This window comes from Pungitius pungitius, chromosome 19 (assembly GCF_949316345.1).
Source record: "Pungitius pungitius chromosome 19, fPunPun2.1, whole genome shotgun sequence".
In the NCBI taxonomy this organism is placed as follows: Eukaryota; Metazoa; Chordata; class Actinopteri; order Perciformes; family Gasterosteidae; genus Pungitius; species Pungitius pungitius.
Window position 1 is genome coordinate 3,342,857 of NC_084918.1, and position 17,888 is coordinate 3,360,744.

Genomic DNA, 17,888 nt, shown 5'->3' on the forward strand with positions numbered 1-17,888 from the left:
GATACCGCGCATAGCATACAACACACATGGAAGATACCGCACATAGCCTACAACACACATGGAAGATACCGCACATAGCGTACAACACACATGCCAGATACCGCGCATAGCATACAACACACATGGAAGATACCGCACATAGCCTACAACACACATGGCAGATACCGCACATAGCCTACAACACACATGGCAGATACCGCACATAGCCTACAACACACATGCCAGATACCGCACATAGCATACAACACACATGGAAGATACCGCACATAGCCTACAACACACATGGAAGATACCGCACATAGCGTACAACACACATGGCAGATAGCGCACATAGCCTACAACACACATGCCAGATACCGCACATAGCCTACAACACACATGGAAGATACCGCACATAGCCTACAACACACATGGAAGATACCGCACATAGCGTACAACACACATGGCAGATACCGCACATAGCCTACAACACACATGGCAGATACCGCACATAGCGTACAACACACATAGCAGATACCGCACATAGCGTACAAACCACATGGAAGATACCGCACATAGCGTACAACACACATAGCAGATACCGCACATAGCGTACAACACACATGGAAGATACCGCACATAGCATACAACACACATGGCAGATACCGCACATAGCCTACAACACACATAGCAGATACCGCACATAGCGTACAACACACATGGCAGATACCGCACATAGCGTACAACACACATGGCAGATACTGCACCTAGCCTACAACACACATGGCAGATACCGCACCTAGCATACAACACACATGGCAGATACTGCACCTAGCATACAACACACATGGCAGATACCTCACATAGCCTACACCAGGCGGTTTCCGCAGGGCATACACAAACACGTTGTGCTAGACAGCTTCAGATAATTAGATCCCGCTCTAGGGCGAACAGGAGATATTAAAGCAAATACGGTTTTAAAATAAGTCGGTGGATTCTTGTTTTGGACCAATGCCTTGAGGAAAAAAAAAGAGGATCAAAAAGCAGCAGTTTGTAATTAATCTGTAAGTAGACAATAAAAATGCCAATCGATTCTGATGGGGAAAGCTTCAGGGGTGTATCCCCCTTTTGCGTGAAGGTCAGTTTCCCACATCGATGGATCACATCTTCCCCCACAATGCTATGAAATGAGTTTACTGCACTCAGTGGAGAGCCCAAATACCTGATACCTGAGCTTGCTTCGCAGTTTATTCTGTTCTGCAGAATTTATTTTTATAGAATTTATAAGTGTTTATATTCATTTGTTAATCTCTCAATCGATGTGGACAGAAACTTTAGAAAATGAAGAATGGTGCAGCCAGTAAATCCTACCTGGTAGATTTAGTAAGAAATTAAAATCATGGTTTGAATGGTGAATTATTATCATCACAGTTTGGCAGCTCGAAGGGCGACCTGATGCTAATGGAGCACTTACTGAAATGAAAATGCCAAAATAAAATATCATACATTAGTCATACGTCAGTGACGCGGCACGAACACATCAATCTATAGATTTTACGACTAAAACTAAAACCGTCGGCCAGTTCCAGTCAAAAGAATTCCGCCGTTTGTTGGCGCAGCTTCACAAGAATCTGCCACCAGCTAAAGGCTTTAAGGCTCAATACTTTGAGCCATTTAGTGCTTCTGAGTTTGTGTGTGTGTGTGTGTGTGTGGGGGGGGGGGGGGGGGTGTCCTGTAGCCTCGGGAATCATTCTGTCTCACAACAAAGCTCTCGTGCTGCTTTCAATGCGTGGAACGTGAAATGAGGACGGACGTCCCGTTTGGCGTTTCCTCAGGTCATCTTCATCTTCCTCCTCTCCACCAAACACCTTCAGTATGAGAGAGTGGGAGGAGGAGGCAGCAGGCGAGAGGGAGGGGGGAGGAGGGGGGGGGGGGGGGGGGGGGCGTTTAATAGCAACGGATGCGTTTTTATATGAAAGCCGACACCCACCGCCACATGGGAGGGAGGGAGGGCTTTTTTTTCTTTTTTTTTCTGGAAGCAGGTAATGCTTTCTTGTGCTCCCGCTGCTCCCTGAGGTGGGCCGGGTGTAAATTACATCCAGCTCACACTCCACGGCCCGGCTGCTGCTCGCCTCCCACTGCCCCCCCCCCCCCCCTTCCTCCTCATCACCTCCAACGCTGAGTTATTCCCTTCTTGCCCGGGCAGAGAGGGACAGATCGGGGGGAGGGAAAACCTCGCCCACGCGAAAATCACGCTATCCCTCATCGTTGCACTTTACTTTTTTTGGGGCGGGGGGGCTCTTCAGAGGGCTGGAAGGGAAGCGGGGCGTTCAGGGACATCTGGGAATGGGAACAGCCGGCCTGCAAAATCCACTTAGGTGGGATTGAAAGTGTCAGCGCAGCTCGGGGGGAACCGGCTGGCCGACCGCGTTTCACGGGCTGTCGGGTCGGGAAACCTCGTCCCCAGGCCGCGCTGTTTCTCATTAGCCCCCCAATGTGCTGTGAAGCTCTGCCTCCCCCCCCGCCCTGCCATGCACGCCACCGAGACCATGCTGAGATTGGACAGGTGGAAAGGCAAGAAAGAAAGGCAGGGAGGTTACTCAAAGGTAACTGCCTTCAAAACTCTCACACGGGGTTTACACGCTTGTTATTTTGTTATTTTGTTGCTCTACTGCGGCGTTTCCGAACCATTTCCCGTACGTACGCATGGAGGGAATGTACGGAGAGGAGAAGCGGGGTGTAATTAAGGGAAGAGAAATGAAATGAAGCACCAGCGAGGGGAAGAAAGGAAAGGCAAAGCAAACGTGGCGATGTCCTCGTACCAGGTCGGTGCGACAAGAGGCAACTGGGTCACCCGGCCTTCCGATTTGGGGTTACAGACAATGACAGCAGAGTACCCCCCCCCACCCGTTACTCCCCAAAGGTGTTATCCCTTCAGCAAGCTGAAGAGTCCAATGTGGGACTGATCTCCTTTGTCTTTGCATCGGCCCGTTATTGTGAAGCACAGCTTGGAGCCAGGTTGCACTGATGTGCGGCAATGTGTGTGCGTTTAAAAATAAAAAAAACAAAAAAAATGAACTACGTCACTTTGCTGCCATCTAATCCTCCCCGGCAGCGTCAATAAGGAGCTGCAACGAGACAAACGCGGGGCTGGCGAGCTAATCCAAGGATCACATTGTGAATCACATATGCATGCCCCCCCCCCCCTTTCCACAGCAAGACGGAAATAGCCGGCTTTAGTTTTCCCTCTTTGCACTCCCCATTCCTCTCTCCTCCGTTTTTATTCCAAAGAAAGGGGGGTGGGGGGTTATTGCATGCGACACACTCAGGAAAGAAAGGGGGGGGGGGGGGGCATTACTCCACAAAGCTGAATGTCGTGGGAGCAGCAGAGACGCATCTACTGCCGCTTAATAAAAGAAGAATTATTTAAAATAGAAGCAGCGGTGGGATATTTCTGAATCTATATTTAGATCAGGAGTGATGCGCCCCCCTCCACCGCACCCTGCCCGAACGGGGGGGGGGGGGGGGGGCATGGAAATCCATCAGGGTGGAGATCAATCCGGTGTGCTGGAGCCATGCAGACAGACGCTGTTCTCACACCATCGGCCAAAGACATGTTACCCCCCCCCTCCCCCAAAACAAAAACGTGACCGTTTCAGCACAACAGAATGGAATATTCCAGTAGAATTGTCTCATCTATAAACTACGCAGGATTCAGAGCAACAAAGTTAACTTCCTTTTGTACTACTTTTTTACAAGCGGCCTGATACGGGACGACCGTCCACTCGCTGACCAATAAAACCGACTCTCAGTCTGCACATTTCTAACGTTATTACTTCCCGGGACCCCTGCGCGGCAAATTGCATTGATTAGCCGGCTTTAAATCAGTTGCCGTTAATTACATTTACCCTGCGATGCCTCGCTAAGCATATAGCTTCATGTGATTGCGAATAAACCTGCAATTAGCCGATGCCCACGAGTCGTGGTAGAGTTTATGGAATCGATGGTACAGAGTCTGGTGAGCAAACAATGTTTCATATCAACAACATTTCCATTTCATTGCTGACGCAGGAAAGAATAGTAAAAGTTGTACACGCTAATGCTCCTCTACACGGCGTTCAGATCTAGTTGTTTGATAGAATCTTGTTTTGTATTCCCTATAAATGCCAGGAAGTCTTATGGGGCGAAAAGCAAACAATGATGCAAATGTAAGATAACAGATGGTCGTGTAGACGGGTGTTCGTTGGTCCGCTCTGTGTGCAGTTAGCAGTGGGGGGGGGGGGGGGGGGGGGGGTCACCAAAAAAGCCACTGGATATTTGTCACTGCCGGTCCCGGTTCATCGCCGTGAAAGCCCCGCTCATCACCGCTCCACGAGGCCGCGAAAAAACAAGAGACGCCACGTCTGATTTACGGTCCGAGGAGTCAAACGATCCTTCTCTGTTGTGCCGGAGAAGCTTTACTTCAGTTCGGATGGGCCAAAGGTCAAGCTGAATGCCAACCTTCAGTCGGGGAGGAGGTTTCGGCGCGAGGATCGTCAAACGCGACGTGGCGACCCAAAAAGAGTCAGGAAATCAGCAAAGAGTACGACACGCACACACAAACTAGCGTCTTACCGGAAAGTAGAGCAGCAGAGCTCCACACAGGATGGCCTCCAGCAGCACTAGACCCGAGGCCCGGATACTCTGTGAAAGAAGACAGATGCGCCTGTTATTCAATCAACTATTTAAGCATCATTTACTTGAACCTACTAGTTTTTGGTCTCCACCACCCTTTAGCTAAATGCTTCAGTGTCGATAAGGCCAAGAAGGTTGTGTACAGAGTGTTTGTGGACGTTTCTCCAGTAATTTTACTACCTTTACATTATGATTGGCAACTCGGTCCATAGTCCAGCAACGTTATATTTAAAATGGCAAGAAATCTTTATTTTCATGTCCAAAATAACTGAATTATAACATTCATAATTTTTTGTCTTTTCCACAAAAATGTATATAGCACAGTGGGGAATATAACTCTTTTAAAATTCCCCTCATGTTGCAGCAGGTCTAAACAAGTTAAAACAGCAGGATATCATAATATTCCTGGAGGATTTAAAAGCGGAGTGGAGCTTTCTTCTTTGTTGGTGCCCGAGAGAACAAAGCACATTGAAAGCTTCCGCCTCAAGGGCTTTTTATAGAAGGCTTCACCACTTCAGCCTCTCTCGGTGCTCCTATAGAGTAAGATATTTAGCAAAAATATCGTCCCGGAACCGAGAAGGAGCCCGACGGGGGCTTTCAGAGAGCACAGGACAACCGAGCCACTCGCTTTAAAAATACACCATTCAAAGCCATTCACTGCTTATCCTGCTTCAGATCCATTCACATCCCAAAGCCAAATGAACGCATTTGTTTATGAAAAACTTGTGTGAGAAGCTTAGAAACTAAGCTCTTAAACTCTGTATGATAAGAAGTAAGGGGATTACATTCGTGGGGTTTTAAATGATGACAAAGCCCGGGAGTATCTCACACTTTCATCTGCATTATTAACGGGAGTGATGCATTGTTGGACCGTGGCCGACGTGAAGCGGGAGACTCCAGGTGAGAGAGAGAGAGAGAGAGAGAGAGAGAGAGAGAGAGAGAGAGGCTAGACGGCACTGTGGCTAATCCGCTCGGACTTTAATTTCGACGATTCATCGAAAGCAACAGCTGGAGGCTCAGAGGAGTCAGAAGTTTACTTTTAAAAAACTTTGATTTGAACTGAGCTCAGCACTTCGGGACATTATGCAAGAGGCAAATTAAACAGATCTAATGTATCAGATGAACCCTAAATTAAAAGGCCCACGCACTTCATCACCTTACTTGTATTAAAAGTACAGAAACATGACACATTGGGCAAGAATCAGCATCTCTTTTACCTACGACTTAATAGATCAATAATCTACAATTCACCTGTGATCTGGACAAATAAAACCAACATCATCGCCACACCAAGAGCTCACCGCCCACTAACACATTCGCCGCCTTATTGAGGCGAGCGGCTTTGATGCCCAGCAATCATCAAGCGCCTAACTGACGTGATGTTGTAATTGTGACCTGAATCTGTGTCTCTTACAGATCCCCCAAAAACGCATCATTGTGAAGCGATTTTAAACGGTGCAATGACCCAAAATAAAAAGCCGTACCTTGTTCCTGCGAAAGTGGTAGACGAGCACCATGGCGACGAAGACGAGGAGCACGCAGAGGCACTGGACGGAGACCACGGCCAGGCGCAGGACGCCGTCCGCCGGCGCCACGCAGGGCGTCTCGTCCCGGCAGTAGGCGCAGCCCTGCCGGCACGGCAGGCAGTCGCTGGAGGACCCCTCGTCCGCGTTGGGGCCGCTGTCCCCGGCTTTCCCCTTCCTGCCCGTCCCTGTCCCCGAAAACCACATGCAGAGGGGTCAGCGACTCGCCGTCTCGTACAGAAACAATTTATTAAAGAACATGGACAAACTGTCCTAAATGCTTTGTGTTTTTCTGCAAAGACAATCCCTCAAAGTTCCTCTTCCAAGTATAAAATGTCGAGGTTGGAAGCAGATTGTGTTGCAACCACGTAGCATTTCCGTAGGTTTCCTTTGTTATTGAGCGCTCCTCTGGACGTGGGACCAGTATTACGAGATAAAGGAGATGAAGGGCTTCTGTGAGCATGTATTCTTATCCCTCTCTGACCTCACATGGATTCATCGGCATTGTGTCAACACGACGGAGACGGATCCATACGCGTGAACATGAAAAGTCAACACTGCAGCACCGGCGTATCCCTCAGGGCTGAAAAGCTTCCACCGAGAGGCCGCCGGAACCGAGTCATTTAAACGGGTTCAAACCGTAAAAAAAAGATCACCTAAAAGTACGTATGTTGAAGAGTTTGAGGTATAATCCAGCTGCAGGAGGGAGGAGGAGGGGGGTTAACTAAGGTAAGAACCAAGCAGGGCCTAGTTATTGGTAAACCGCCCCCCCCCCATGGTTGGACAGATGAGGAGCGGAGGCCTCATTGGAAACAGACAGAGATTTGCAGGGATGCTGTCTTTAAAAATAGGAAACGGGCCCATTCATCAGAGCTATGACTCGGCACATCACGGCTCCCTTCAGAAGGCCGACCCGTCTCCGTGGAATTGAGTCACATCCTCCAGCTCCTTCCTCAGCGGGTTGACCGGCGCTCGGAAGGAACCGAGGCTGAGCAGAGTGAGTTGCTTTTTTCTCTGCAAAGGAGCGTTGAGGAGATACGTTTTGAATGAATACTCAAAACTAGGCCGAAGCAGAGAGCCTTTTTTTTATTTAGGGTCATAAAAGGGGGCAATAAGAGGGGAGGGAGGCAAACGAGTGAGAAAAGGAGGTAACACGGAGCCCAGAGGAACATGCTGTACGAGTTTTGCGTGGGATGAGATTGGTTTGAGATGACACAGCAGCTGCAAAACCACCGGGGTCCTGAGACTGCAAAAGTGTTTTTTTAATTAACTCGCAGCAGACAGAATTAAAGTAACTGCCATTAAAAATAGATTTCCCACCTTGAACCTGATTAGCATCCCCAGGTATACGGAGGAGGGGGGGGGGGGGGGGGGGTCCCCGCTCTCGGACAGGTCAGTAGCAGTAGTAGTAGAGATTTTTTCATCACGTTATATGAGGACACATTTGAAGGAGCGCTTTCCGTTGACTCGAGAGGAGATGGGATTTGCGCCAAGAGGCCGCTCTCCTCCTCCTCAGGTGATGGGCGAGTCCCGGACTCACCTGTGAAGCTGTTGACAGCCACTCGGTTGGGGTGGTAGAATCCCGTCCTGCAGCGGCACGAGTATTTGTCCAAGACGAACCCGTGACCGTGGAGCGGCACGCACTGCCGGGACACAGAAAAAACACACGTCAGCGACACACACTCACACACACACACACACACAGCACGGAGGAAGCCGCTTGGACAAAGGCCTGATTGGTCACTGAATGTAACAGTGCCTCCCTCCAATGATACTTTGGTTTGGATGGAGAGGCTGACAGGAAGCCGACTGAGGGGCCTCAGGAGAGCAAATTTACAAGATATAATTAAAACATCTAAACGAAAGAACAGACTTATTTGCATGTTTGAAGGAGAAGCGTTAATTGTACTCCTTGTTAGAATGCATCGTCTCTTCTGTACCAACACATACACAACACAACACCCACGTATTTTTAAAGGTACCAGTATTCTTTTTCATTTAAATTAATTCAGATGAAAAAGATTCACAGAAACTTGACTTCAAATTGACAACAATGTTGCTTTCAGTTTGAGTGAAGAGGCATTTTGTAGCAGCTTTGTCTGCATCCTTCTCTCCTCTGACGATGTGAAATCATCATGACGCCTCGCGGGTGTGAGAGAAAGACCTTGAGAACGACCTCAAGGCGGAGGGGGGGGGGGGGGGGGGGTTCTGTTAAGAGGATTTCTATTCCAGGACCACCTTTTCCCAAATATCAAGAACTCAAATGTAATAATATGAGGAGTTATCTCATAGGGCGCCATGTCTTCATAAGCGGGTAGAATAGAAACGTGCACCTGATGCGTCACAAAAGCAAAGGTGCAAATGATTCAAATCTGAATGTTGTTTTTCACTCGCTAGGGGAATGCTATTTCATCAGTTAAATGCTTTTAGAACATCCGTTAAAGCCTGGAGGAAACAAACAAAGCTTTTTGCTCACAGAACTTTGTTTGTTTACATGAAAAAACGTTTAGTCTGCGACGGTGAGGAAGGTAAATGAATTGAAATAGTTTGTCCATTAACAGAAACAATTTGAATGTGTTTTCTGCTTTTCTCTGACACATACTTCACAGTTCATTCAAACATGTTTGGGTTTGCACAGTTAAAAAATAACGGTTCTATAATAATGGTTCTGGGTAATTGTGATGGAAGCTTCACAAAATTACGTAGAAATGATTAAAATAAAATAAATAATAATGTTACCCCTTAATGTCTCTTAATAAATCAAATTCATTTTTTCATTTCCATCAGCTACCTCTTATTGCAGCGACAAGTAAATGTGACCCGTACCTTTAATTATTCATGAGACACAAACTGACAGCCTGCGTCGTCCTCTCGTGCCCCCCCCCCCCCCCGCCCCGGTCCCTCCTCCGCCCCCGCTTGCTGTTTACATGCCGGCTGTGGCAGCTGTCAATCCCGCGCACTCTGACATACTAATTGCCATGGCGACATGTGTGTGACCGCCAGCGAGAGCCTTTTTTATGGGTGTGCGTCACGCTGTCATGCCAGCGTGGTTTGATAGAAGGGCCGCGGGAAACAAAAATAGACTCGGCACACATTCTGCCTCCTTTTATTTCTCCCTCTCTGGCATCGGGTGCAGTTTCTTCCAGACAGAGCCGGAATCAATCTATAAACAATCAAACATCAATTAAACTCGTATGAGGCAATCAACAGAAACCAAAACTCTATCTCAGCTCTGATTGGGCCAGGGGGTGAACCCTTAGTTCCAATTAAGGGAAGGATGAATGCGAACGGTAACCAATAAGGGCTGCAGGATGTTGGTAATGTTATTTTAACACTATGCATGAATATATATTCAGCCTACATTGTCTCGGTTAAATCTTAAAGCCAAATGCATACCAGAGGCAACAGAAACAATGTTATGCTCTAGTAAATAAATGTAAAAAAACATGGGTTAAAATTGCAATGTCAAGTCGTTTTGGATAAAAGCGTCAGCTAAATGACCTGTAATGTAATGTAAATATCTACTGTTTCTTACTAGCATCATTATTTCATTTGGTCTAAAAGTGCCTCCTGTCGCTGCCTTTTTGGACAATAATTGTAAATGAAAACTGGTTCTCTACCGACTCTGGTGGTCAATGAAAGCTAAAGGACCTCATGACCCCTGAGATCGTCTACCGGGCCGAACACAAATCCGGTACAGCGACGGGTTCCTCTGAGAACTGGTTCTCTAAAGTTTTGCGTGGGAGAACATGACCACCCTGCAGAGCTCTGACCTCGACCCCACCCATCTCCTCTGGGGAAGGACTGGAGTGCCCTTGGGAGGCGGAGGCCGTTACACAAAAAGGATTTGTCAGCACATCGCTTACGCTCACACAAAAAAGGGAATCATCCCTTTCACAAAGAGTCCTGGGTCCTCTCACACGCTCATGCCTGGGTCACAAGTTCTGTTCCCTTTGATCAGTGAAACGGGACAGAATTGCAGAAACGGCATTACGGACATTTTCTAACATGACGGCGGTACGCAATGTTTTGTTTCAAGCGTACTTCAGCACGATCAACGCTGGTGCTAAAAAGACAATGAAGATTATGAACCCAGGACTGTACATTCTCTGTAATTGCATATCCTCTGCACATCATCGCATTCCACTCCCTGCAAACAGATGTACACAAACACACAGCGGGGGAATAAAACCCAGCAACAAGAGTACAGCACTAATTAATGCAGAGGCCAGTTGTCTTCCACCTGACCAGGAAACCAGGAACTTGCTCAATTCCGCCAATTAAGGCCTGCCGAGGACTCGGTTTAAGATGAGCCCACGCTCTTCCGGTCTATAGCACGCTGCCAAATCAACCACTAATAGGTCTCTGTAGATATTTGCAACGATACTACAGAGCACAACGTAAACCCAGAGGAAAGCTCATCATCCGATAATTACGGACTGAATGATCAGATGCACATAAAGGGGGGTTTTGAAAGAGAAGACTTGGCTGGAGGGCGATTCACTCGGCTCATCCAGTGCAGTTGTTACTGAGCTGGCACGTATGTGCCATGTACACGGCACGGGGGAAATTATACAGCGTTGGCTCTAAAAGATCAAAAGATCTAGAGAACAGTCACTTAATGCTCGTGATTAATTGGTTCATGTTCAGTGTGGTTCTGTGGAGCCTGATAAATGAGAGAGCAAAAGCTACAGCTAAAGGAAAGAACAATGGGTTTCAACATCAATAATTTTGCCTCTGGCCGACCTCATCCCTCCCCCGCCCCCCCAAAAGAAGAGATGCTGTCGCTGTTGGGCATGGACTGGGATAAGTCAGTTGGCGCTGGGCCGCGGGTTTCAAGCCTGTGCGTAAGTCCAACTGGGACTCACACAGAGAGCCGCTGCTGAGAGCTGGCCGGCCGTGTCTCTGTGCTGCCGGGGCAGCCGGGCCTCTAAACGAGGTCAAGCGGAGGAAGTTAGCCGGGGCCGAGTCGGCCCGGACGGACAACGAGGCCTCATTTCGTTTGGGTGCGGTCCAAAGACCAGAGGCTTTAACACCAGCGAGATAAACACCCGGGGCCTAGAGGGAGCGCAGCGCTGCCATCAGACTGAGGCTGGTAAACACGCAGCGGACTCCACTGGGATACTGCGGTCGTCATCGCGTTCACATCTTACGCAAGCCACAAGCTCATCCGGGTGCATGTTTGCTCCATTGCACGCACGGCAAAATGCACAGGAATGTCAGGCTCTAGCTCTGGGGACATCGAGCACGAATCGCTGCCGTCCGACTCAACCGACACTTCACCCCTACTCTAACGGTGACCGCGACAGCCCTTCGGAGAGACGTTTCAGACTAGAAGCCCTGATCTTTCGCGTTGAAAGGAACCCAAATGTCAGGAGCATCTTATCGTCCTTGATGCCTCCCTGTGGAGGGACTCCCCTGTTGGGAGGAGAACCCGAGCACGCTGGAGGGATTGTACATCCCCGAACGGGAAGGAGGAGCACAGGGTGCCTGGACATCTGGGTTCCTCTCGCTTAGCCATGCACGGAATTACCTAAGTGGTGATAAATGCTGATTTTCTTTCATTCATTGAGGCTCAGTGCAGAGTTCTGGTTGTGCGACAAGTTCAATCGGACCTAAACTGTAGGAAAGGGAAGCGGCGGGTATAAAAAGAAAATAGTTTTCCTCTCTCTCACTCAGCCGGTTACCATAAAGCTGTAATCATTTCACATCCAATCTCATGGGTCCATAGACAAATGTTACCTCTCCCTTCCGATTTTTTCCCTTTCTTCCAATCCTCCCCGGACTGAGTGTTTGCTTTCTGTCTCGGTTTTGCGGTGAGGGCGCGGCGAATGTACGACGGCGCCCGGGGGGGACGAGTGTACTCCAGTCTTCAAAGTGCTTCCGTGTGAATTCAAAGTTCCAGCATTATCCGCGGAGCCAATTAGAGGGGCAGTGGTTAAAGAAGTGCTGCACTGCTGACGGCCCCCGGTGGTTAAGAGAGAGAGAGTTAAAACCCGGAATGATCCTGTGATCTCTCCTCCCGCCGCGTGAGGGCCAACGGGCCCTCAACCTCGACTTTTTAATCCCCAAGGAGAAGCGGAATTCCAAAGTGGGATTGAACTCATCCTGCCATTCTCCTATTTCCAAGTCTTTGGGTTGAATTGTAATTCAAAGTCCTGGTCTCTTGACCGCTTTCTTTAATTAAGTCGCAGCAAAACTCAAGTCGCGGTATTCGTTCCGGACCAGGTCTCTACAAACGTCACCGGCCACCAAGAGACAAGATTTTTTCATCTTACCAGCAGTAGTAAATGGGTTTTCCGTGATTTTGTTTCCTCTCCCTTCGACTACTATAATTATCTTTGTCGCTGCCAAAACCAAGAAGCCTATCGACCAGTTAATACCCGACCAAAAATATACATACAATAAAACTCAATGAGGCCTCACATCGCTCTCACATCGGCCGAGTTTGGATCTCATTTCACTGGCTGCGATCAAATCAAGGATCCTCCTCATCTACGAGGCTTTGAATAGTCTGATGTTGCTCTCTGACCTAATGCAATGCTGCATAATTTGGCCGGCAACAGGAAAAGCTCATTTCGAAGGGTGCACTTACGTTTTTTGATGCAAAGCATTATTCTATTTCCTTCTTAACAAGCACTCTTGAATAATTAGCTACCGACTAGCCAAACGGTCCTTGAATGGCTGGAGTTTGTGAAACGGGATCCGCGGGTTGAAAGGGCAGCGGCCATGGTGTGAAACTACTAATACCCTTCCCTTGAGGGAATCCCTGTCCTGCTGCGACGCCATGTTTTCTAAATGCAGGGGAACTCCCAAGACACACTATTTTTATCTCGGAGTATGCAGCTGGGTACGTGCTGCAGTATGTGTTCTGGGATACATCACTACTCTGAAGTAATGTAGCGGTTAATAAAGGCTCTTATTTTTCATGTTTGATTTACATCCGCCACGAGGAATTTCTATTAGAATTGAGGCTGCTGACTAAAAGACAGGCTATAGGACAAAATGCAAGGCCCTAGAACCTTTGCATGCAAATGAGGCCACATCAATGGCAAATTAATCTTCATTTTTGACACAGACTGATGAATGAATTTCAGTCGATTTCCAAAGTATTTTAAATGAATCTCATCAATTGAAAACAATGAACCAACCAGTGTAATTGGCTCTTTGTAATTGAAACTGTGTGATTGTTCTCATGGAGCTGTTCCTGAGCAGATAAAGGACTTGCTACTAAAGCTGCCAATACAATGCGTGGCCTTTGTTTAGTTGTTGTAAGTCGTAGACAGCTGTAGGAAAAGATTACGAACCATTAGATGTAAATCACAGAAACAATAGATGACAGGAATGGTCACTGCCTGGTGTTCGTCTAAAGCTACAAACCCTTCAGTTTAGTTCAAATCACACTTAAATAGAGAAAGTGTACAGCTAATGCTCATAACGCAGCTAACAGCTAATGTTCATAACGGAGCTAACAGCTAATGCTCGTAACCAAGCTAACAGCTAATAATCACAACTGAGCTAATAGCTAATAATCATAACCAAGCTAATAGCTAATGCTCCTAAACGAGCTAACAGCTAATAGTCATAACCTAGCTTATAGCTAATTCTCATAACGCAGCTAATGCTAATAACGCAGCTAACTGCTAATGCTAATAACGCAGCTAACAGCTGAGGCTATGAGAGATTGCATTTGTTTGCATTATGATGCATTCAATTCAGTATGAATGAGTATTGGGATAAGCTGAATTTTACCGCTATCATGACGTGTTCTGATCTTGTAAAATGTTGTTTTGGAAGGAAAAATACCAATTCAGTTTTAATAATATAAAATTGATATCATAGACGTAATCATGACCTTTTTAACTTCTACTATAGCTCAAGCAGTGAAAAATGACATCACTACATTTAATTATCCCAATAATGTTGTAAAAAGGTTTGTCTGGACTCTAGAGCCTCCCTGTTTTATCTCTTACAAAGAAAATTAGAAGGTCCGACTTTGAAAAAATCCTAATGGGCAAAAAGAAATGGCGACCGGTACCTCTCTATCCATTATTTATTATATCGTGCTCATGGTTGGGACTTGAGAAAAAGCCTCCAGGGAGGGAATGTAGGTCAATATAACGTCCTTACAAGGGAGAACTACAAGTGTGCGCCGTGTTCACGGTTCTGTTTGCAGAAACGGGAGCGACAGAAGGTGAGAGCAGACAAAGCAGGAGGGGAGCAGCAGTCGTGTTGACACTGATGGTGTTATTAATTCAGCAGCACGAGGAGCGCAGCGGAGGAAATCAGCGTGTGATTGAGATGATAGCCGGCTGGACCGGGGCGACCTTGTGAAACCAAGGTCAAGCTGTAACTGTGATTTCCACAGAAGGAGATGGAACAGCGAAAGAACAAGCGCCAGGGAGAGGTGGAAAGAAACCGTGTGTACAACAGACTTGGGTTGCAAATCCTTCATGCCGGAATTAGTGAAATTTCCAAAATAATCATCAAGAGTTTGAATCCCAAATGTTTAATCAACCGAATAGTTCAGCAAACGCACCACGCTCATGTTAGTAGGTGCTGGTAATGTTATATTAATTGTAATGTTACCCCTCAATGTCTTTTGATTAAATTCAGGTTATCACCAAAGATGTTGTAATTCATCTGGAAGGGGAAAATATATTTTTTCCAGCCTGTGTGTTTTGTATCTCATGGGGTCTCATGAGACCCAAGGTTTCATCCTCTGGAGACCACAAATGTTTGAAAAGACCAGGCAATCCATCAAATAGCTGCAGAGATATAAAGGGGTTGACTGTAGTTACCTCATACTGGTTCACCCCAGACCTCATAGAAACCACAAATCAGCTCTGGCTGAATCTATGTATTGAGTTTTTAGATTGGAAAATCCAGGCATTATGTCAGCAACATTTTTACCTCTAAAAATGCTTTTTTCCATTCCCGGCGTATATAAACCTCCGAGGCAGCCGTCGACGAGAGGCAGCGTGGACCCAGGAGGGCTCGCCGTGACAGCTGAGCCGCTCGTTCAGGTCGCGGCGCCGCGGCCCCCGAGGGCCCCTCGCCACGTGTTTCCAGCAACAAGCTAATCGATCGAAAACATTCATCATCGTCCGCAGCCGTGTTCTCCCATGCAAAGGTCACCGGCGGGGGGGGGTGAGACTTTAGAAGAAAGACGAAAAAAACCCACTAATGGAAGTGCCATTAGTGAGGGATGCGAGGTGGGAAGCACGCGCTCACCTTTTTGAACAGGGGGCCAAGTCAAGATCTTGGTTAGAAAGTCTTTGCTGGGCTTTAAATTTATGCATCTGGCTTTGTCGTGATTGGCATTTATCAGAGCTGCTCTGTGTCCTTAATCAAGGAAAATACAGTTTTAGCTCTTGAGTGGTCTGCACTCAAATTGATTGCTATATATATATATATATATTTATACATATTATATTGTCCCTGACAGCAGCGTCGGCATACTCTACATGTTGTTGCAGTTTTTTTTAAATACCAATTTACAACAGTATCGTAGTGGTATATTATTTTTAATATAGTAATGTTATGTATGCTGTTTTGTCCTATCCTCTCCATCTATCTGTCTCAAGCTTCTGATTGATCTGCCACCGATGTCTTTCTCCTAATTAAAATACTTCATTTAGAAGGTTCCCATAGCTAACACTGACCGGAGAACCATTACCTCTGACATCACAGTGGCACCACTGTTAGAAAACAAGTCGAAGGTGAAATCCCTCCGTTGGATTTCTTTTTAAAAATCACTGCCTTCAAATAACCAAACGCTTCCTGTCGTGTTTATTGTGTTTTTCTTGTCAACAGTCCGAACCTCATTTCGTTTTTTCTCCCTCTGCTGAGAGGCAGAATCGGAGGTTGTGTGTGTGTGTGTCTGTCTGTGTGTGTGGGGGGGCAGGTGTCTGGCTGGAGCCACTGCATTATATTCAAATTCAATTGGTGGAACGGTGGCACTTGCTGCTAAGAAGCAAGGGGGGAGGGGGGTATTTTTTGTATTTTGTCCCTACGTCGACGAAACACTTAAACACTCCAATATAACAAAGAAAACACTCCCAACGTGGATCTGCCGCCGCCTGAAGTGATCGTCTTTTCTATTCAAACGGCCCCAAAGAAACCCATTAGACGACAACGCGCCGCACGCGCACAGGGAAGAAATGCAGCAATAAAACAAAACGAATCCCCCCCGTTTAGCAAATACGGGCCATCCCTCACAAAGGAGTTTTTTTTTTTTTCCTCATCACATTACACCACACACACACAAACGGCGTCCTACAAGACTTGATTACACCGCCGCCGCGCCTTCTATTCATAGCAGGAAAGACTTCCGCCTCCCACGTCCCCTCTGATTTACCTGGCCGCGCGCTTTGGGAACAGGAAGCCGGGTGTTAGGCTTCATAATGTCCACGCCAGCTTTCATTACTCAGCCCGCCAGTGAGCCTGGCCGCCGACACACTTCTGCAGCGTAAGCACGCGGAGATCAGTGTTTTGCAAACCCCAGCTAAAATATATAGCAGTAACAATGAATTTCTCTCCTGGTACAGGCCCCCAGAGCACACACCCACACACACACGCAGACACACACTCAAAACTCTCTGCCATCGACTGTCCGCGGAAAGGTGGAAGTACTCTAGACAGAGAGAGGGATTAATTATTCAAAGAGGGCCGATCCATTACATCACATGCATTATGAAGGAGGCTCGTCAAAGATCCACTGCTCTTAATGATGAGGCTGAACCGGCAGGTAAGAGGCATCGACCGCTACCGAGTCGGCAAACAGAAGGTTACAGCCAGAACGGGTGAACCTGATTGAAACACACAGTTTTAGTCGCGCGTGTGGGTCTCTCTCTCCTGTTTACGCATTTAAATAAGTAGATTTCCTGGGAGTACACATCAAAAAATTGGATATAACTTCTATACCAAAATACAAAGTATGACGTGTGTATGGCTGAGGTCAGCTTTGAGGCGCACTTTTGGCGCACTTTTCTTTGCTTTAAACTACTTGCTGTACAGTTGAATCCCTGTACCTATTCTCGCTTGCATGGATGAAAATAAAAATAAAAAAAATGAATGACAGCTTTCCCATTTGAAATGGAGGATGAGGATGGATGAAAATAGCAGAGTTTTCCTCTCCGCCCACATGTTCCGAGGCCTTCAGAAGGGCCATTTTTTCTTCAAGATAAAAATGGTGGAGCTATTTGTTTTCCAACTCTCCATCAGCATCATCATTTTTAAATGAAACATATTTCTTCTTGTCCATATTAACCGACCCTCGAGCCTTTCATTCAGTTTCAACAGACAGACACACACACTACACCGCGTGTATATTTGAACTGAACACATAAATGCAAATGACATTGATCTGGAAATAAGTCAGACTAATTCCTTATCTGAAAAGGAGGTGTTTCAAATAGACATTTTTTATGTACAGCCTCCATTGTTTGGTTAAGGGGTTGTTCCAGTCACATTAAAGAGGAGTCGGATCCATTTAGCGCGTCGCGCCTCACTTTTTTCCCCCAGAGCGGATCGATGCTGCGTCTTAACGCCGCACGCTGGGCACACTCACCTCCATCGTGGTCAGGTTGCATCGATGCGTCCCGGCGAACCATCCGTCAGCGGAGCACTGGTCGATATCAACATCCTGCAGATTGATGTCCACTCGCACCACGCCCCTGCAAGACGGGAGGACAGCGTTAACCCGGCTGG

General features: G+C 47.1%; 1 protein-coding gene across 2 annotated transcripts in view; it reads right to left on the reverse strand.

The window, feature by feature from the left end:
• The window catches only part of gpr158a (G protein-coupled receptor 158a), a 52,868-nt gene that overhangs the window by 29,720 nt on the left and 5,260 nt on the right, over positions 1 to 17,888 (reverse strand). For both annotated transcript variants that reach the window (XM_037455720.2, XM_037455719.2), the window contains exons 2-5: positions 17,749 to 17,854; positions 7,717 to 7,819; positions 6,138 to 6,364; positions 4,594 to 4,662 (exon numbers count right to left, since the gene is read on the reverse strand). In XM_037455720.2, the coding sequence (XP_037311617.2) occupies positions 4,594 to 4,662; positions 6,138 to 6,364; positions 7,717 to 7,819; positions 17,749 to 17,854 (505 nt within the window). The remainder of the gene's footprint in view (positions 1 to 4,593; positions 4,663 to 6,137; positions 6,365 to 7,716; positions 7,820 to 17,748; positions 17,855 to 17,888) is intronic.